Raw genomic sequence first — 21441 nt, 5'->3', positions numbered from 1 at the left:
ACACTGTGTTAGCTTAGGGAGAGGAACGGCGTCCTCTTCACGGAGTGTATATGAAAATCCCACTGATTTGTGCCCCGTGTGATTCCGCAGGTGTGCACGTGGCTGCCCATCTGGTGAATGCCCTCAACTTCTCAGTGAACTACAGTGAGGATTTTGCTGAACTGAATGCAGCGAGATACCGAGATGAGGTGGGTGGTCTTTGTCTTCTCATTCTTTCACTTTTCGTGAGCTAATGAAGGTCTGTGGTTTTCATGGAAAATTTGTACCTTGCTGCTCCTTTTGAGTGCTTTTAAGATGCACTTGTCAAGTTGAGTTTTGTTCCTTTTCAATAGAAAATATAGGTAATTACTGTTTCACAGTCTCTCCTGCTGAAAATGGGAGTTCGAGAGTGTCTACTTTTTATATTCTGCAGCGTTCGGATGGCTGCCACTCAGGCCGGCCTTCTGCCTCCCAGCAGTATTGCCTGGTTCCCATCCAGTGGAGACTGTCCGGTGTCTTTACAGGCCACAAGTTTTTTTTAATAAGTCAGATACTGCACTTGGGGGAGCGGGAAGGGCAGAAAAGCAGATTGACTCTTTGAGGATCCTGGATCATCTGTTTATTTGACTTAAAAATATTACTGAGTTTTAATGGTTACTCTGCTTTGTTTTAATCCTTGAAATAGGTGACCTTGAGTTCAGTTCTGTAGCAGGCAGCGTCTGACTTAGGGCTGCTTTTCTCCATGGGAAGCCACCCATGAGATGAAATTGTATGTGCAGGGTGCTGGGTGAGAGCCCGATGAACACATATACAGCCCTGATTAGCTCTCTGTCGCTCAGGACTTCATCCTGTCCTCAGATCTCCTTCCCAGAACAAAACAAAGGGAAAACTAACAATGAACACAGAAACAAATCACGAAACCAAAATAGCAAGCAGTCTTTGATAAGTCCTTTGATGAGACACTAGTATTCTTAAAAACGCTGATATGATTAAACTGGTCTGGGTTGGGGTCAGGCATTGATATTTCTTGAAAGTTCACCAGCTAATTGGGGTGAGCACCCAGCATTAAGAGCCACTGACAGAGCCAGCTCCTTCGCATGCCACTGGAAGCTCTTCCTATGTAATGATTCCAGAACCCAGAACCAGGTCTGTCTCCATGTCTTTCTCCTGCTGCCTCCCCCCCATTTCTCTCTCCCCCTCAGCCCACAGCACATGGGCTTCCTTGCTTCCTACATCTGCCATGCACGTTCCTCTTTATCTTTCCTTCTTTGCTTCTCTCTTTTGTTTTTGTCATCTTGGGTCTTTAAGAACTAAAATGGTTCTCTCATTTTAATGTTGTATACTTGGAATATTGTAAAATATTCCAAAATTTTAATCATTTTAGGTTTTCAGTTATTTCCTTTCATTTTATGAAGGATGTGTGCCCCAAATAAAATATTTTAAAACCCTCAAGAAGTTTAAAAGTGAAACCTTCTCCTCCAAAAGTAGCCGCAGTTAATAACTTTCTGTTCTCTTATATTTTGAGAGGCATTTTATGAAACCTGTTCCTCAGCAATTTTCTTGTTTCCATAGTTACATGGACTGTAGCTTGCTGTATCAGAAAGTGTAGATCTATCATTCTCTTAATATTAATGTGCAATAGTTTATTTTTAGCCCTTTCCTTATTCACAAATGTTTAGATTGTTTTTGAGTTTCTGTTATGAACCACACTCCAATAAATTAATTTTTTATATGCTTCCACTAGGCAGATTCCTAGAAGTAGAATTTAGTTTCAAAGGTATGTACGTTTTTAGTTTTGATGGATGTTGCCAAATTGCCTTCCAAAAAGGCTTCACTGGTTGACCCACTTCTACCAAGTTTGTCAGAATGCTTATATCTGCCCCTCAGTTGTTTTTGTTTTTCTTTAATTTTTGCCAATCTGACAGATGAAAAATGGTAACTCATTGTTTTAATTTGTATTTCCCCTTTCTTTGTTTCCTTCCTTCCTTCTTTCTTTTTTCCTCCCTCTCTTCTTTATTTTAATAAATATTTTTGAGCCCCTTGTCGGCATCAGTGTGCTAGAGGAGGATGAAAACACACACACACACACACACACACTGCATGCATAAACACATAGTCTTCCATGACTTGTCTTTGAGAAAGACCGATTTGTGCCATGCACCCTGTTGTCCTGTGTTTTGTACTCTCTGTCTTCTCCAGATTTATAGTGACCCACCCTCCAGCTCCTGGGTGGCACGTTCTTGATGACCTAGCCGAATCTGCCTCATCCTGTCATCTGCGAAACTCTCTCTTACCCTCACATTCCATCTCCATTCCCTGGCAGTAGGAATTGTTCCATCTTCTGAGTTCCCACAGCTATTTGTTCATATTTCTGGTATTACCACTTTGTTCAGCTGGTCTTGTATTTTCACTAGTTGTTTATATATTAGGTTCCTCTAGGTCATCCTTGAGCTGCATTCCTAATGGCCGAGGTAGAAGTCATCTGGCCCCAGTGGGATGAAGAGCTATTGCTGGGCAAGTGGCCCTTATTCAAGGCTTCTGAAATTATTTCATACGAATGGCTTCCTACTTTGGATATAGGGTGGCCTGACTCCAAAGTCAATGGAGGCCTAAGAAAGAATTTCCAAAGTTGTGCAATATTGAGCATCATTAGGATGAAAAACAAATCCACAAATCTCCTGGGGATTGACCTCAGTTTTCCAGAAGATAGAAAGGGAGTTGCCTAAGGTCCATTTCACCACGAGAGATGTAGTGTAAAGGACAGATTACACCAACAATATTACTTTTTACAATTCTGAGTAATAAGAACCTGTCCTTTTTATTTGAGTATCATCACTACTTTGCATGGTATTTGAAACATTATAAGTATTCAATTAGTATTCTTTGTACTGAATTTACAGCAACAACCCTCCCTACATATTTTATCACTTTTGATTCTGTCTCCACATCTTGTAGGTGCAGTTTGGCAATTATGGTGGACAAAGTATATATTAATATTTCCACATTATAGTCAAAGATATTGAGTCTCAATTGGTCAAAGAGTGGGCTTCAGGCCACTACTACTAGCTTGTAATTAGCCATTAGGATGAAAATCTACATTTTCTGACTCTTTATCCAGTGCTCTTTCTTTCTCAGAAGGACAGTCTTCTTTGTGTTAGATTTTTTTAAAAGATTTAATTTTTTATTTGAGAGAGAGAGAGAGAGTGTATGTGTGTGTGCATAAGTAGGGGGGAGGACAGAAGGAGAGAGAGAAGCAGACTCCCCGCTGATCATGGAACCCAACGCGGGACTGGACGTGGAGGGCTCAATCCCAGGACCCTGAGATCATGACCTGAGCTGAAGGCAGATGCTTAACCAGCTGAGCCACCCAGGCACCCCTGGATAGATATTTTTAATTTTTTAGCTGAGAAACTGAATTAGGGAAGGTCTGAAACTTGCTAGTGAGTGACAGAGGCAGGACTCCAGCCCAAATATCCTGGTTCCAGAACCTGTGTTGCATGAAAACATTATGAAACTTGATTGAATTTCTCATTTCCACTGAGAGAATAGTATCGTAAATGCCTAATGGATCATAACCAGCAGATTCCTTGTAGAATTTTACATTATCAATGTTTTGTTTTTCAGTCAATTTTTTTTTTCCCTTTTTCTCAGGATCCTAGAAAACTTCTCTTCACAACTGGTAAGTTGTTATTCATTGCTCTTTCTGAAAATTCGGGGAAATCTTTGAGAATAAGCATCATCAAACTACACAGCAATTAAATATATGTTAAAGTAGAACATGGAAAATTTGCAACCAGAACAAATGTTACCAAACATAAGTTGCAACGAAAACAGAGGGGCAAGGCAAACAGTGGGGTTGGAGTGAATGAAGAGTAAAAGTAACTAAATACATTTGCCTTCCATATGTTCTTCTAGTGACAACAGTGTGATGCCATATGGTTATTGAGGACCTGCTTTGTGCCCCTGGCTGTGGCAAGTAGTATTGGAGAAAATACACATGGAATAGGCACCTACCCTCAAGGTGTTGAAAAGAAACACCAAGCACTCTGATTATCGATGTAGTTCTTATAACTCAGTAATTTAGTAGGACATCGATGTAGTTCTTATAACTCAGTAATTTAGTAGGATATTTGGTGATCTTAAAGCCTATATAAAAAGAGGAGGAACAGTCATTAAAATCAGTTATTTTTCTTGAAATGTGTTTCCTTTTTCATCTGTAATTTACTTTTCCTTCTCAAGCATATTGTCCATGAAATCTCAGTCTAGACTATTCATTTGTTAAAGCACGTGTAAACATCTCAAAATTTTGTCCTGACGTATAATTCTTACTAAAATTCTTCTCTTTCTCAGCCGTACAATTATAAGGATGAAAGCAGAAAACTGCATTTGGGGGATTTTTAGCACATTATTTCAGGGATAAGGATGATTAGGTCATTGAGATGGTCTGTCATAAAGGCTTGGCTATCATAAACACCCTATTAAGGATCAAGATTGCATATAAGACTGAGGCATGGCTCTGTCAAATGCATTGTTTTTCTTTTCAATCAGTTTTAAGATGAAAATAGCGATAATTCTGGTGTTTTCCCCTTCCCTGTCACAACTATATATTTAGATTTATAAAATATGTTTTTTTTCCTGTTTATGTATGCATGATGTTTGCCACTTATGAAGTATTTCACAGTTTTCTCTTTAGGAACACAATTTTAGTTTTGCTTACAACTTTGCTCATTGAAAGCATATTTTTTATTTAAGCCTTAAGAATTGGATGAGGAATAAGAAGGAGAAAAAACAGAAAAACAAAACCTTATGTATGAATCCGTGTATGTTTTGGTTCATAAATTCATTGTTTTAATATTATTTTCTACCTCACCAAGTATAGGTGAAACACTGGGACATGTAAAATGTTTGAAAAAGTTTAGTTTTCAAACATATAAAAAGATTTCTTATATGACCAAGGTATGAACCTTAGTATAATCAATACCTGTATAGAAGCAGGTGATCTCTCCATATAGTATGAAACCCCACCATTCTATCTTGTTTCCCAGAAGTTCCCATGAGTGGTGTTGGACTAACTAGAAATAATATTTAAAAACATAAATTTCCTGGCTCCATCCTAGAGAGTCTCTATTGTGTGACCCGACCGTATGTTTCATTAACCTTCCCATGTACCTCAGGAGCCTCCGTTTCACCCTTACTAGGCATCTCATCATACTCTTGTAATTCCCTTCTCGCAACACCTAAATTTTGTCTACTCTTACCCGATTCTCTCTCTCTCTCTTTTTAACCCAGTCCACTTCTGCTCATCCTTTGAGTCTCAGCTGACATGCCCCATCATGCACACATTCATCCCTGATTCCGATAGGCAGAGCTGGTCTTTTTTGTTGGCCTGGGTTCCTAAAGATACATAGTAAAGTGCTATATTGTAGAATAATTTCTATTGTTATGTGTATAATCTTTTCCACTGGAAGGTGAGCTTCTCAGGTTTGAGGTAGGGCTCCCCCTAGGGCATGCAGGACTCTAGGTACATATTTTTTTTTTTTTTTTTTTTAAGATTTTTATTTATTTATTTGACAGAGAGAGATACAGCGAGAGAGGGAACACAAGCAGGGGGAATGGGAGAGGGAGAAGCAGGCTTCCCTCTGAGCAGGGAGCCCAATGCGGGGCTCAGTCCCAGGACCCTGGGATCATGACCTGAGCCAAAGGCAGCTGCTTAATGACTGAGCCACCCAGGCACCCCTTGTGGAATTTCTGTCAATACAAACAACGGGAATCACCCCAAATCAGCATGTCAGCCTCATTTTGGTGTCCCAGTCTACATCATTTCATGAAAGAAGTAGTGTGCTGGCCAGAAGGAGTCATTCAGTTCCCAGCTTGGAACTTAGCCTCAAACCCCAAAGTATGAGTCCAGAGCTTCGAGGTCATCTGATTGACCCTACCAAGTAGTAGGTGAGAGAACAAAGCAGAATCAAAGGATGGCAAGGAATAAGAGACCGTTTTCTACAAATAGACTTAATCTAGTTTTGTATTACTAATACGTCTATGACTAAAACTTTTTCATAGCTATCTTTGTTAGGTGCAATGCCTAGGAAAAATCCTGTTTCTGATCGAGGAATGCATGCATGTTTTTAGATGTTCTAGTGATAAAGACTATTTCTTATTAGTTAATATATTTCTTGGATTTTAGTTTGTATAATGTTACATAGAGTCTTCTCTCTCTCTCTGTCCTTAAATATTTTTCAACGTAATCTACAACTGAGAAATTAACATTTATTGTTTCGTAGAAACTAAAGCCTGTGGCAGTTCGAGTGACATAAAATATGGTAGTTAGATCACTCAATAAGAAATGTTAAAAATAGTCCAATTAAGAACTTATAAAGAAAAAGAATTTATAAAGTAAAACAAGTTTAAAAGATTGGATTATTCAAGCATGCATTTCAAAACGTTTGCTACATTATTTCCAAATTTGGTAATACCTTGTATGATGAGAATAAAATGCACAGTATCCAATTTCAATTAGAAAAATCTTCATAAACAAATAGAATTGTGTTTCCAGTTATGTTAGAAACAACAGGATAATGAGTACAAGATGGTATATTTCTGACCACATCTGGGTATGGATGAAAATGATCCCTCAGTTTCATCTAGGAATGGCAGTACACTGCAGTCATTCATTTTAAAGGCAACTAATTAACAAATCTAATATGCATAGATAAAAAGTAATAAGAATAAACATACAAGCATGTCTCTTCCTAAGGAAACAAGTTTAGATTTTGCTTCATAACTTGAAGGATTCAAAGAGACAGTGTACTTCACTTTGGCAAGTAACTTTGTCCAGTAAGCTTTGACTAACTCAGTCATTTCCAACCTGTGCTTCCTGACTCCTGGAATGTATGTAGTAATAGAGGCTAATATGTTGGGTTTTAGCTGAGCTGTCCTTGAAAGCTAGGTTAGGGTGCCCTTTGATGTACCTGGAAAACATTCAAACTTAGCTCTCTTTTAGCATTTAGTGCCCTAGGTTGCATTTGTCTCCTTATCCTGTCTTCCACATTGGAATTGGATTTCTCTTAGAGCAGGATTCATTTTTTTCCTCACTTAACAGTACACTACATATGCCCAGAGAATATTTACTGAAAATAAAGCCAATTGTTTAACTCTTCTACTTAGTACATAGACCTCCTTTATAGCATCCAGATAATCAGTTAGCCAGCCTCTGTTTAATTCCAGTGACACAAAAGCATAGCTTCTTAAGGTACTCCCTTTTTTTTGACCATTGTAATTGTAATAATTTTATTTATTTATTTATTTGACAGAGAGAGACACAGTGAGAGAGGGAACACAAGCAGGGGGAGTGGGAGAGGGAGAAGCAGTCCTCCAGCTGAGCAGGGAGCCCGATGTGGGGCTCAATCCCAGGACCCTGGGACCATGACCCCAGCCGAAGGCAGACACATAACGACTGAGCCACAGAGGCGCCCCTCTAATAATTTGTTTTTAAAGATTTTATTTATTTATTCGAGGGAGAGAGAGAGCATGTGAGCAGGGGGAGGGGTAGAGAGAGAGAGAGAAGCAGACTCCCTGGTGAGTGTGGAGCCTGTCACAGGGCTCGATCTCACAACCCTGAGACCATGACCTGAGTTGAAATCAAGAGTTGGACACTTAACCGACTAAGCCACCCAGGCACCCCTAATTTTTTCTTTTCATTGTTAATTATAAGTAACTTCTTCTTCATTGATCTGGTCTGTTTATAAATTACAAACTCTGGTCTTTTTATACTTCTGGGAACTAGAAAGCAAACATGAATCCTTTAGATAAAAAATGTAACTTCATAAATCTGAAAGAATATTAAAAAGCACTGAATTGATTCTCCTAAGTTTACAGATGAGATCTAGTGAGATTGGGGTTTGTTCTAAGGGACAGTAACAGGACTGTTAATCCCAGAATGTGCATCCCATCGGCCAAGCTGTCTACTTCATCTTCAAATGACTGACGTCAACTATTTTACTACCCACCTCCCCAATCTTTCCAATACATTTTCCATGTTCTGCTCTTAAAAGGAGTTCTCTAGTTAAATGTTTGAGGAAAGATCTGTTCAAACTTAGACTGGCCTCTCGGTACTAGTACTTCCCAGGGACTTTAATATACTCATGTGTCCTGTGACTCAAGGAATAGGTATTACACTTCTGAGTAATAGAAGTTAATACCTCAAGGAATACCTGAGTAATAGAAGTTAATACCTCAAGGAATTAATGCTCAGATAATATACTTTGAAAATTGTGCCTCTACACTAAACATACTCAGTTTTTTCAGGTGTCCTGATGAAGTGATTGGTAGACATTCCATAACTAACCTTGGCATACTTAGAACCACATGGGAAACCTTGTGGGCAAACACAGTATACCTTAATGAAGCCCCAAGAAAATTATCGGAAAGGCCTCTCCAGCCACACATTTCACATCATGGAGCCATCTGGGATTCTATCATTTATTTATTCATTTGGTCAAATAAGACTTTTTTTTTTTTAATTACTTAAAGCCAGAGAGAAAGACCTCCTCTTTTTTTTTTCTTCTTCAAATGTATTGAGTTATAATTGAAGTACACTAAACTATACATATGTAAATTACATTAGTCAATTGGTTTTGATGTTTGTATACACTTGTGAAATCAAGACCAAACTCAAGATGACAAATATATCTATCATTCCAAAAAGTTTTTTGTGCCTTTATAATGCATCCTGCCCTTTATTCCTCTTAGCAACTGATCTGCTTTCTATCACTGGAGAATGGTTTGGACATTCTAGAATACTATATAAAAGGAATCACAGTTAAAAGGAATCACAGAGTTTATGCTCTTGGGATTTTTTGAGGGGGGAGAATGTCTGGCTTTTTTCACTCGGTCAAATAATTTTGTGATTCATGTATGTCGTTGCATATAGTTCATTTTTTTTTAAACTGGTGATTAATTTTCCAGGTACAGACACTACAGTTGTCTATCCATTCATTTGTTGATGGAAATTTGAGTTGTCTACAGGCCTTAACTGTTAAAAATAAAGTGGCTATGAATATTTTTGAACAAATCTTTATGTAGATATATGTTTGTGTTTCTTTCGGGGAAATACTTGGGAGTGGAAAGGCTGGGTCATTTTATATGCATGTTGTTCTTTGTAAGTAACATTTTTCTGTACTATTAGTCCTTTAACTTAGTACAGTCATCTTGTTCTTCTCTTACCCCTAGGCAGTTAGTACTCACCTGGGGCAATGGGAAAAATGAGGAGAAGGGAGTGCCCTGGGAAAAAAGGGTAGAGAAGAGATGATTTGGATTAAGCACATCAGGAAATGGAAGTCTTGTTAGGCTTCCAAATCTGGTACATTGGGAAGACTGAGGAAGAAAGAGTATCCAAGTATTAAGTATACAAAGACTAACTCCTTAATTTCTCATATGACTCTTTACAAGTAGAAACTTATTTCCACTCCACTGAGATTTCTAATGTTATTTTCCACTGTTTCTAAACTGTTGGGATTCTAATGATGCATACCTGTGTTGCTCTTCTCTCGTTCCCAGCTTGTCTGCTTCTGCTAGTGGCTTATAGTTCATGATGGCCCTTCTGTTTCCTAGGTGGTTCTTTGGCAAGGAGAGAAGTTGGGGGACGTCTGTGCTTTTGGAGATAGAGTTGTTTCAGTAGCTTTCCATATAGATTTAAGATGGAATCTCTCAGCTGGGGCATTTGGGACTTACTGTTGCTTATATGATTGTAAGAGTAAATAATGGTAACTTATAGACAGGATATTTTATTTGGTAGGAATAAGATAGTAAGAAATGAGACTATTGTGATTTTAGTTCTTGTTGATATAGCATATCAGCTATTCATTTTGGATATGCTATATGGGCTAACATTGGATTTTTAGCCATCTATCACGTCAGTATTAAGTTTGAAAACCAACATGCTTGCACAGTTTTTTCTTTGTTAAAAAATGATGTTATATCATATCAGAAGCCCTGATTACAGCATATTTTCCATACTAAGGAAATATGCCTGCAAGTGTTCTTAAAACATCAGCACTATAATTTTTTTCTTGAAATCTACTATTTTTTTTTCTACGCTTGAAGTTGTGGTTTTTAGAAAGCTTTAGATTTTATTTTTTCATTAAAATTATTCTATGTAGTGAATCCCAAAAGAAATTACTAGAATTGAAACTGAAGCAGCTACTAGTTCCATAAAAGGGGGGCTGAGAGAGTAAGGGAGTGTTAATACTTAGTGGGGGAGAAAACCAAAACAATAAAGGGTGCTCCATGTGAACCCAGCCCTGTTGTATATTTTTTCCTCCTTTAAAACAATTTTATTAATGTATAATTAAGATATAATAAATTGCATCTATTTAATGCATACTCTCATAAGTTTTGACTCTTGCATATATCCATGAAACCATCAATATATATATAACAAACACTATCAATATAATGAACCCATCTTAACACTCAGTCTTTAAAATTTCTTCATGCCTTTGGAAGTTTTTCCCTGCTGCCCCTCCCTGCCTCCCCATTAAACATATATTTAATTTCTGTCTCTTGTCTTCATTACTGACATTTGATCTTTGTACATTTGGTAGAGCACGTCCCTATAGAAGTATGTACACATTCACCGTTCTGAGTGGGATACTTGAAAAATACTAAGGCGGACTCTTACATTAAAGGTAGAAAGACTGCTTTGTCCTAAGTACCTTGAAATTGTGCTAATTTTGAAAAGGCTTTTTTTTTGAGAGGGAACATACAAGGAGATAGGCGATTTGAATTGGGCTTCCCACAGAGCAGCATAGTACTTTGGATTTTAAGGTAATAATTTTTTGTACTTTTTTTCTCAGTATGTTTTAAGTTAAAATGTACTTATATACATTTTTTTTATAGTTCCTGGCCTGACAGGGGTCGGCATGGTGTTGGTGCTCTTCCTGATGGTTACAGCTTCTACATACGCAATACGGTGAGTGTCAGAGCCATTATTTCAATGTTTACTGGCCAGAGTGTTTAGATTTTCCTCTGATTATCTTCACTTTCATATGTAGAAAAAGTCTTGATTAACTGGAGTGCTTAGCCAATGCAATCAATATTCTGGTCAATGGACTATTTTGGATAACTAAAAGTGAAGTAGAGACATTTCTATGTATCATTTCCTGTTTTTGAAAATTCTCATTGTTTTAGTCAAATATTCTGTGTTGGTAAGGAAACACATGGAGAATTTCTAAAGACTAAGGAAATTTGAGTTCTTCAGGGTCATCCATCTGAAGGATAGTGTATCTCTATGAAACATGAGATTGAATTCAACATGTAGGCAAAGGAATATATCCCTGTCATTTTATAACTCATTTCCTGGTGTGAGTTTGTTTTGCAGCAATTTAATGTAGTAGTCTAAATGAAGCTTTGGAAATATGGTTAGTTGACATCTGTTAAAATAATCAGAAATATCTGCATGCATATTTATTCATCTAGTTATAAGACTTGGAGCAACTGCAGGTATACATTTTCATGAGCACTCTCACATGTTCTTTCTGATGGATACATTCTTATTTCATAATATTTTACAGCATCTTATGTTTCTGGTCAAACTTTTTGGTTAAGAAAGCAAAAAGAAGAGATAATACATAATATTCAAGAATCCCAAATCATTCTACTTGTTGAGATGTGAAATTTAATGGAAATGCACACACATGCACACACGCATACATGCTTTGAAAATAATTGCCCAGTAATATTTTTTAAGATTTTATATATTTATTTTAGAGAGACAGAGAGAAAGCACGCGTGCAACCAAGCTGGGTGGGGTTGGGGAGCAGAGGGAGAGGAAGAGAGAGAATCTTAGACTCTGCACTGAGCACAGAGCCAGACATGGGACTCAATTCCACGATTCTGAGATCATTACCTGAGCCGAAATCAAGAGTCTAATGCTTAACTGACTGAGCCACCCAGGCTCCCCTACCCAACAGAGTATTAAAATAAGTCTATCCTTGTACTTCTGAACACATACGTTTTCAGTTATGTCTTAAGGAAAAAATCTAGATGTACAATGGCTGGGTCAAACTGTAAGCACATTTTTAAGACTTTTCATAAGAATTAAAAATCACCTTTCTCTAACATCAGTGCATGAAAGTGCCAATTTTGTGGGGAGAAATTTTCTTTTAGTTAAGTAAAGCATTCACTAAAAAACTTTCATTTTTCAGTTTTGGGTATTCTTGAAGGAAAATTAGGGCATCTGACATTTATTTGCAAGATTGAAGATTATGAGTGTTCTACATCTAGAAAAAAAGTCTTTAATTGAGAGAGAGTTTTATAAAATGGAATATAAAGATCAGCTTCTATTTTCAACTGAGCCATTACATTTGTGCTCATAATAATTCAGTGACTGTTTATTAATCTTTAGTTTTTCATTTCTTTCTCTTTTTTTTTTAAAGATTTATTTATTTTATAGAGAGAATACACTCATGCATGAGTGGGGGGAGGGGCAGAGAGAGAGGGAGAGAGAGAATCCCAAGCAGATTCCACGCTGAGTACAGAGCCCAACTTGGGGCTCATTTGCAGAACCCTGAGAGAATGACCTGAGCTGAAATCAAGAGTCGGCTGCTTAACTGACTGTGCCAGCCAGGTGCCCCGTTTTTCATTTCTTAAAAGATATTATAAAACCAACTCTACTTTTCTCCAAGCTTTATTGGGGGAACCGTGGAATTCTTTTTTTTTCCTAAAGATTTATTTTAGAGTGATAGAGATGGCGGTGGGGGACGCAGAGAGGGAGGAGTTGAGGGAGAGGGAGAGAGAGAATCCTCAAACAGATTGCCTGCTGGTGCAGAGCCTGACGTGGGGCTTGATCTCACAACCCTGAGATCATGACCTGAGCTGAAATCAAGAGTCGATGCTTTAAATGACTGAGCCACCCATGCACCCCTGGGGGAATCCTGGAATCCCCATGGATTCTATGGATCATGGAGATAATCTTCTACCTTTTCTCTTTACCAGTGAAGAAATAAAGCATTAGAGAAATAAAGTGAATAAATGGCTCCGTAGTTTGAGTAGTTGAATATAGTCTAGTAATTCACCAATGGTCCATTTGTGGTCAATCTATTAAAATAAGTAATATATTTTAATAGTAGGTGACAGGAATACAAACATATTTTCATATCAATAGATTTTTAAAAGGTGGTAATTAAATCTGAGCTCTAGTTTGAATTAGAATAAGTAGAATAAACTAAGAATTAATTTCCTTTATAGAATTAAAAAATATAAAAGCTAGAGCTGAGATCATACTTACCAAAGAAACAAAAGATACATTCCTAAGAAAATTATGAAAAAAACCAAAGTGGTATTTTTAATTCTGCCATTATTTATATATGATAAAAAATGAAACATTTATAATTATTAGAAATAGAATTATTAAAAAGAATGCAACAACAAGTCATCATTATTTCCAGAAAGGTACATGTAATTGTCTAGCCAGAAAATCCAAGAGAACTATGGGAAAAAATAGTATTATACCAGATTAAAGAGTCAGAATAGGTAAATGAACACAAAACAAATATTAAAATTGGCTTTTATATAACAGCTATTATCAGTTTGGAAATAGAATAAAATAAAAAAGTACCACTCACAACTGCAACAAAAACATGGAATATCTAGAAATAAACTTAATAAGAAACTATTAAAAGCTATATAAAAAAACAGACCTTTACTGAGAGAAATAAGTAGAGATTTTTGAATAAAGACTGTCTTTATTCCATAACTCCATAAAGATGGCGTTCTTCCTCAATCATGTTATAGGTTATTGCAGTTCCAATCAAAATTGTTTTTGAACTTAGCAAAACAGTTCTAAAATTTGTTTGTTTTTGAACTCAGCAAAACAGTTCTAAAGTTCATCTGAGGGAACATCCAAGTACATGTTCCAGAGAGGAGTAAAAGGAGGACGGTTGGTTACTAAACATTAACATGATTAAGCTTCAGTAACTTAAAACAGAAGAGGACTTAACTGCAAAAATGACCAAGGAATTGACCCTCTTTGGTATTAAAGAGGGCATGTTCTGCATGGAGCACTGGGTGTTATATGCAAACAATGAATCGTGGAACACTACATCAAAAACTAATGATGTAATGTATGGTGATTAACATAACATAATAAAAAAAAAAGATGAATAAGTTCAGAGATCTGCTGTGCAACATGATGTCTATAATGTGCACTGAAAAATTTGTTAAGAGGGTAGATCTTAAGTGTTCTTATACAAAAACGAAAACAAAAAAGCAAAGGAACACAAGGGGAACTTTGGAGGTGATGGCTATGTTTATTATATTGATTGTGGTGATGGTATTGTGGGGACATGCATGTATCCAAAGTCCTCAAATTGTATACATTAAATATGAGTGGTTTCTTTTTGTGAATTAGTTACTCTTCAATAAAACTCTAAAAAAGAAAAAAAAAAATGACCAAGGAATTGGACCTAATGACAGAGTTGATAGAAAGCCATGGAAGACACTTTGCTATATATATGAAGCCGCTGAATAATAAAGATGCCATTACAAAGTTATGAGGAAAATAAGGCTTATGTGAATGAAATTCTAGATAAATTAGAGGTAACTGTAAAAAAATTTATGTCATTAAAAATTTAGAAGAAATTTTGCCCAATAATAAATAATTGTAATTATATGGAACTAGTACATGCTTAAAATTTAAATAGTTTACACACAACAATTAAGAAAAATACACTGTAGAAATGGATAATGAAGAGATAAATCACAGAAGAATTAAAAGCAAATAACACAGAAAGGAAATAATAACCAATTCCACTTAATACAAAATAACGAAAACATATCAAGTGGAGTCTGGGTTTGGAGTAACAGGCTCTCCTCCTCTACAGTGGGGTTTGTAATTGATAAATGTTTTCAGAGAGCAATGGGCAATGCGTATCAAAAACAGAATGTGTGTCCTTTGATGTAGCAATTCCACTTCTAGGAATTTAGGTTCAAAAAGAATCAGATATGTGCAAAAAGTCATATGTTACGAAGATGTTAATGATCTTGTTTATGATAGCAAAAGCTGTGGATGAAGTAAATGTCAATCAATTAGATACTGCCTAAATCAGGGGTTCTAAAAGGTTCTAGGGGTTGTAACAGAATCCTCTAAGAAGCTTTTACCAATTTCTGCCCTCCACCTCCAAGATTCTAATATGAATATCCACCCAGGCATATCAAATGAAGTAACTGTTAGTATTTTTACTTTTCTCAAAAATTTCATAGATTGTGCTTATCATACCGCTTCCTTTTCAGACTCTTGTTTCTCCCCTAGGGCAGTAAGTAACACTGTTAATTTTTAACATATATTGCCATTCAGGAAAACAATAGAAAACTTTAGTGAGCATTTCTTTAATTTCTCTCAATTTGACTTTCCTTTGGACTACTCTTACAATATGTATTGGGATGGGAGCATTATTTGTTTTAGATATCATTTGGAAATTGAGAATATTGATCAAAAGGACAGTAAAAGTACATATTAGCAGCCTATAACCTACTCCTCAATCTTATATCATCATAACTTTAAAATAAACATTTTCTTTTAATTCTTTCCATGTATCTTTATTTGAAATACAAAGAACCTTCAAAATTATAAAGTGTTAGTTACAATTTTGTCAGTTCTCTCTGCATGGTGTGTTAATACTTTGATACTAATAGATAAATCTGAGATAACTCCTATTTTAACTTTCTTCAATTGTGACGTGTCTGAAATGATGGAATGTAAAGTAGAATTGAAATGAAGTTATTTGTTTTTTCAGAGTTTCCAACTATGACATCTTCTGGTATACTCATAATCTCTTCTTTGTCTTCTACATGCTGCTGATGTTGCATGTTTCAGGGTAAGTTTAAAAAAATATTTTTAAATATTTTTAAAAACATGTATACCTAAAAATGGGGTAATGAAAGATAAATCTATAGGAATTTTCATAGGAAGTGGTAAAATTATTTGGTTACTTGGAATTGAGGGTTGTCTCAAGAATGAAGATATAGTTCTACTTGTAGCATAGCATATTTTAATGAAAGTAGTATAAAAGTGTATTAAAACTGAAAGAGTTGGGGCACCTGGGTGGCTCAGTTGGTTAGGTGTCTGCCTTAGGCTTGGGTCATGATTCTAGGGTCCTGGGGTCGGGCCCCACATCTGACTACCTGCTCTGTGGGGAGCCTGCTTTTCCCTCTCCCACTCCCTCTGCTTGTGCTCTCTCTCCCTGTCAAATAAATAAGTAAAATCTTTAAAAAAAAAAAAAACTGAGTTACTTCTCCCACAGTGTTGCAGGTTTTTTTAAAGATGTATTTATTTATTTGAGAGAGAGAGAGAGAGTGAGCAGGTAGAGGGGCAGAGAGAGAGGGAGAAAGAGAGAGAAGCAGACTCCCCGCTGAGCGTGGAGCCCACCGTGGGGCTTGATCCCAGGACCCTGAGACCATGACCTGAGCTGAAATCAAGAGTCAGATGGTTAACCGACTGAGCCACCCAGGTGCCCCCACAATATTGCAATTTTTAAAGTCCTTTATAGTTATATCCTTTTTTTAAAAATTATGTTATGTTAGTCACCATACAGTACATCATTAGTTTTTGATGTAGTGTTCCATGATTCATTGTTTGCACATAATACCCAGTGCTCCATGCAATACATGCCCTCCTTAATACCCATCACTGGGCTAACCCATCCCCCCAACCCCCTCCCCTCTAAAACCCTTATTTTGTTTCCTGTAGTCCATAGTCTCTCGTGGTTCATCTCCCCTCTGATTTTTTTTTTTTTAAGAGAGAAAAGTAGAGGGAGATGGAGGGGAGTGGCAGAGGGAGAGGGGGAGAGAGAGAATCTTAAACAGGCTCCATGCCCAGCATGGAGACCGATGCTGAGCATGATCTCACAACCCTGAGATCATGACCTGAGCCGAAATCAAGAGTTGGATGCTAAACTGACAGAGCCACCCAGGCACCCCTCTATAGTTATATCCTGATACTCTCTAAGAGAAAGTTAGTAAGAAGTGAAGACTTCTTACTGGTATTTTAGTGTTTGTATTTTTAGGAATTCCTTATGTCTTGCTGCTACAAAATTTGTAAGAATGGAATTACCAGTTTTTAGTTTAAAAAGGCCTCGCAGCCCATAGCAACATTTTTCCAGATATGCCTCCTGAAGGAAGGGAAATAAAAGCAAAATAAACTATTGGGATGACATCAAAATAGAAGGTTTCTGCACAGTGAAAGAAACAATTAATAAAACTAAAAGGCAAACTACTGAATGGGAGAAGATACTTGCAAATGATATAGCTGATAAAGGTTTAGTACCCAAAATATATAAAGAACTGATACAACTCAATACCTGAAAACCAAATAATCCAATTAAAAAATGGGCAGAAGACATGAATAGGTGCCTGGGTGTCTCAGTCAGTTAAGTGTCTGATTCTTGATTTTGGCTCAGGTCATGATGTCAGGGTCTTGAGATCAAGTCCTGCATCAGGCTCCACGTTCAGTGGGGAGTCTGCTTGAAATTCTCTCTCTCCCTCTGTCCCTTCCCCCCTCATGTGCACACTCTCTCTCTCTAAAAAATAAATAAAGCTTTAAAAAATCGGGAGAAGACATCAATGGACATTTCTCTAAAGAAGACATCCAGATGGCTAACAGACTCATGAAAAGATGCACAACATCACTCATCATCAGGGAAATGCAAACCAAAACTACAGTGAGATATCAACTCACACCTGTCAGAATGGCTAAAATCAAAAACACAAGCAACCCCACAAGTGTTGGCAGAGATGTGGATATATAGAAACCCCCCTTGCACTGTTGGTGGGAATGCAAACTGGTGCAGCCACTGTGGAAAACAGTATGGAGTTTCCTCAAAAAGTTAAAAATAGAGCTACCCTATGATCTGGCAGTGGGTATTTACCTAAGAATACAAAAACACTAAATCAAAGATACATGCACCCCTATGTTAATAGCAGCATTATTTACAGTAGCCCAACTATGGAAGCAGCTCAAGTGGCCATCAGTTGATGAATGGATAAAGAAGATGTAGTATATATATACAATGAAATATTATTCAGCCATAAAAAGGAAATGAAATCTTGCCATTTGCAAAGTATGGATGGACTTAGAGAGTATAATGCTAAGTGAAATAACTCTGTCAAAAAAAGACAAATACCATATGATCTCACTCGTGTGTGGAATTTAAGAAACAAAACAAACAAGCAAAGGAAAAATAAAAAGAGAGGCACAAACCAAGAAACAGACTTTTAACTATAGAGAACAAACTGATGGTTACCAGAGGGGAAGTGGGTAGAGGGATAGGTGAAATAGATGATGGGGATTAAAGAGTATACTTATCATGTTGAGCACTGACTATTTTTTTTTAATTTCAAGTTTTTATTTAAATTCTAGTTAACATATATGGTAAAATTGATTTCAGGTATAGAATTTGTGATTCATCACTTACATATAACACCCAGTGCTCTTCACAAGTGCCCTCAATACCCATCACCCATCTAGCCCATTCCCCACCCACTCCTTCCATCAACCCTTACTTTGTTCTCTGTAGTCAAGAGTCTCTTTTGGTTTGCTCCCCCCCTCTCTTTTTTTCACCTTCCCCTGTGTTCATGTTCTGTTTCATGTATATAATATTATATATATACACCCCACATCTTCTTTATCCATTCATGAGTTAATGGACAGTTGGGTTTTTTCCATAGTTTGGCTATTGTTGATAATGCTGCTATAAACATTGGGGTTCATGGAACACTGACTAATGTATAGAATTATTGAATCACTATATCATACACCTGAAATTAATATAACACTGTATGTTAACTATACTGGAATTAAAATACAAAACTTAATAAAAATAAATAAATAAAAATAAAAAGGCCTACCTGTGATATTAGTTGCAGAGAAAGCCAAAGGTTTACAATGACCAAAGACAAGGATCTGTCAAAAACATCAGAAGATCACAAAGGAAAAAAAGAGAGTATCCTAAGCTTGTTACAAAGAACATACCCCAAATATTCTGAAAAGTGTGTTAACCCAAGCAGTTTACTCAAAGGTGTAGTGCTTAAAATAATCTATTAGCTTAGAGGAAGGAAATAATATACCTGTGTATGCATATATCTCCATGATAACCAAGTGGACTGTGGTTTTGTCTTGAGACCCACACTAATATGACACAATAGGCCATCATCTGGCATCAGGTTCACTTGACTGAGCAGAATAATAGAGGACAGGAAACATAAGTCAATAGGTTAATATCAGGTCCTTCTGTGGGGATCCCTCTGGTTGGTTAGGAATCATTTCCCACCTCCTCTCCCTTGCCCCCCACGTAGTAACTCAGTTTCAAGATGAATAAACCATATGGGTAGGCATGGACTACCTTGCTTTGCATAAGGCTCATGCTCCACAGGAACCAGGATCTTTGTAGCAGCCCCAGTCTCCTCAAGGGATGCCCTCAGTTGTGAGAACACACTGCACACAGGAAACTGAGGTCTGTGTGTCCTGAATGATATTATAGTGCACTCATAACCCTCCTGGTCCAGATGCATTCCACCAATAATAAAAAATGTTGCCTGGAAACTCAGCTGGCTTTCCCCATTTATCATAGCCCAAAATGTTTCCAGGGAGACAGTGTTTGGAGAAAAGTTCAGATCTGCTGTTAATCCTTTCCTCAGAATGTTTTCTAATGTACTTTGTCAATACAGTAGGTCATATACATAAATTATGATTTATTTCAGGGTGCCTGTTCAAAATGGTTTTTTTCTCCTCTGATTTTGGAGACCACTGGTTTAGACGGCAGTATTATATGGGTCTCTCATATAAGTCCTGGCTCAATTTGTTCTGTACTGGGTTCCAGAACCTACAGTTGTAGAGCAGCAGAAACATGGCCTCACATTATTATCCTGACTTTCGATTAGTCATTCCTGTCACACAAAGAAGAGAGCCATGGTCTGAGGAAGCTCTGGGTTCTATTCTTTTCCCTTTGTGAGGATAATATGTTCTGTGGAATATTAGGACACCAAGAAAGCTCTCAGTACAAATTTGGTTTACACTCTGTTATTTAAATGGCTTGTTTGCCTGTCAGGGTTATTATCATAAAATGAACTATGAGTAAGCAGATGCTACTAATGTTAACTGTAATTTAAAATAATTACATAATGCTTACTATATGCCAAGAATAAATTCAAAATGATTTAGATGCTTTATGTCTTCAGGGATCACAGTTTTACAAGGATAAAATAATATTGTTAAACCCCCTTTACAGGTCAGAAAACTGAAGTTTAGGGAGAGTAAGTAACTTACTAAAGTTTACCTAACTGATGGATCTTGGATTCAAATTCAGCCATTCTGACTCAAAAACTCATATTTTTTTACTACTAGGTTTTGTTTTTTGGAGAGTTCTATACTGAGAACTTAGTGTTAAGATTTATTTTTTAGGGCAGCAGCTCTTTCTGCCCATGGGTCCTGTCTCCGGGCTTTAATAAACCACCTGTTTGCACCAAAGACATTTCCAGAGTTCCTTCTTGGTGGTGGGCTCCAGACGTCACCCCAATGAACTCCATCTATATCCAAAACTCCATCATTGTGAGGGGCTAGGGTATATTACCAGATAGATTTCTCCTAAAGAAAGTAATATGTTAGGAGAAGATGTGCCTTGAGAATCTGTGTGGTGATCTGCCCTGAGGTTGTACACAGATATTCAGCAGCAATTTCATCAAACTGAGAAGCTTAAGGTTTGGCAATTATGGTTCAAGAATATTCCCAGGCCATGAGCCCTGGAAAAGATGGCAGAGGAGTAGGGGACCCTATTCCAACCAGTCCCCAGAATTGAGCTGGATATCTACCAGACCACTCTGAACACCCACTAAATCAGCCTGAGATGTAAGAAGATAGATCTGGATCTCTACAAACAGAATATCGCAAGCAGTTGGTTTCGAGGTATGAAGAGGGGAGCCGTGATTCTGCACATATCAGAAGATAAACAGAAGGGGGAGGGAGTGGGCATAAGCGCTGGCTCCTGGAAGGTGAAATAACACAGGAGCGCAAAAGCCTCCGTGCTGGGGACGGGCATAGACTTGCAGACCGGTAGCCACAGGGAAAGGACTTTAGGGCAGCCCCTGGACTGAAACCTGGAGCAGCGGGGCCACACGTGCGAACTGGGGGTGGTTGGGGGTTATAGAAGCACAAAGGGCAGAGACGTGCCCCGACCTGGAGGCGAGGACTGGGAGCCCTGCTGAGGGGTGCACAACCCAGGATGCTGCAGTTTATAGCAGCACAGAAAGAAACGGATAGTGCAGCCTGGAGATCTCATTGATGAACAGACTGCGATCTCACTGCTCTGAGGCAGAGGGTTGGAAACGACCTCTTCTGCTCTGACTCTCGGAAGAGACACGGAAAGCCACCGGGAAAGCCGCCAGAGAGCAAAAGCCCCCAAAAATCGTTTTTCA

General features: G+C 37.5%; 1 protein-coding gene across 8 annotated transcripts in view; it reads left to right on the top strand.

Moving 5' to 3' along the window:
* NOX4 (NADPH oxidase 4) overlaps positions 1-21441 on the top strand; it is a 170973-nt gene that overhangs the window by 36937 nt on the left and 112595 nt on the right. For all 8 annotated transcript variants that reach the window (XR_013442516.1, XR_013442517.1, XM_078058663.1 and 5 more), the window contains 4 exons: positions 91-188; positions 3631-3658; positions 10876-10948; positions 15771-15851. Coding sequence is in view for 6 of the 8 variants with exons in the window: in XM_078058663.1 (XP_077914789.1) it covers positions 91-188; positions 3631-3658; positions 10876-10948; positions 15771-15851 (280 nt within the window). In the remaining 2 variants the exon portion in view is untranslated. The remainder of the gene's footprint in view (positions 1-90; positions 189-3630; positions 3659-10875; positions 10949-15770; positions 15852-21441) is intronic.

Source organism: Halichoerus grypus, chromosome 11, assembly GCF_964656455.1.
Source record: "Halichoerus grypus chromosome 11, mHalGry1.hap1.1, whole genome shotgun sequence".
Taxonomy (NCBI): domain Eukaryota; kingdom Metazoa; phylum Chordata; class Mammalia; order Carnivora; family Phocidae; genus Halichoerus; species Halichoerus grypus.
The sequence above is the reverse complement of the archived record's forward strand: the minus strand, read 5'-3'. Positions and strand labels throughout refer to the sequence as shown.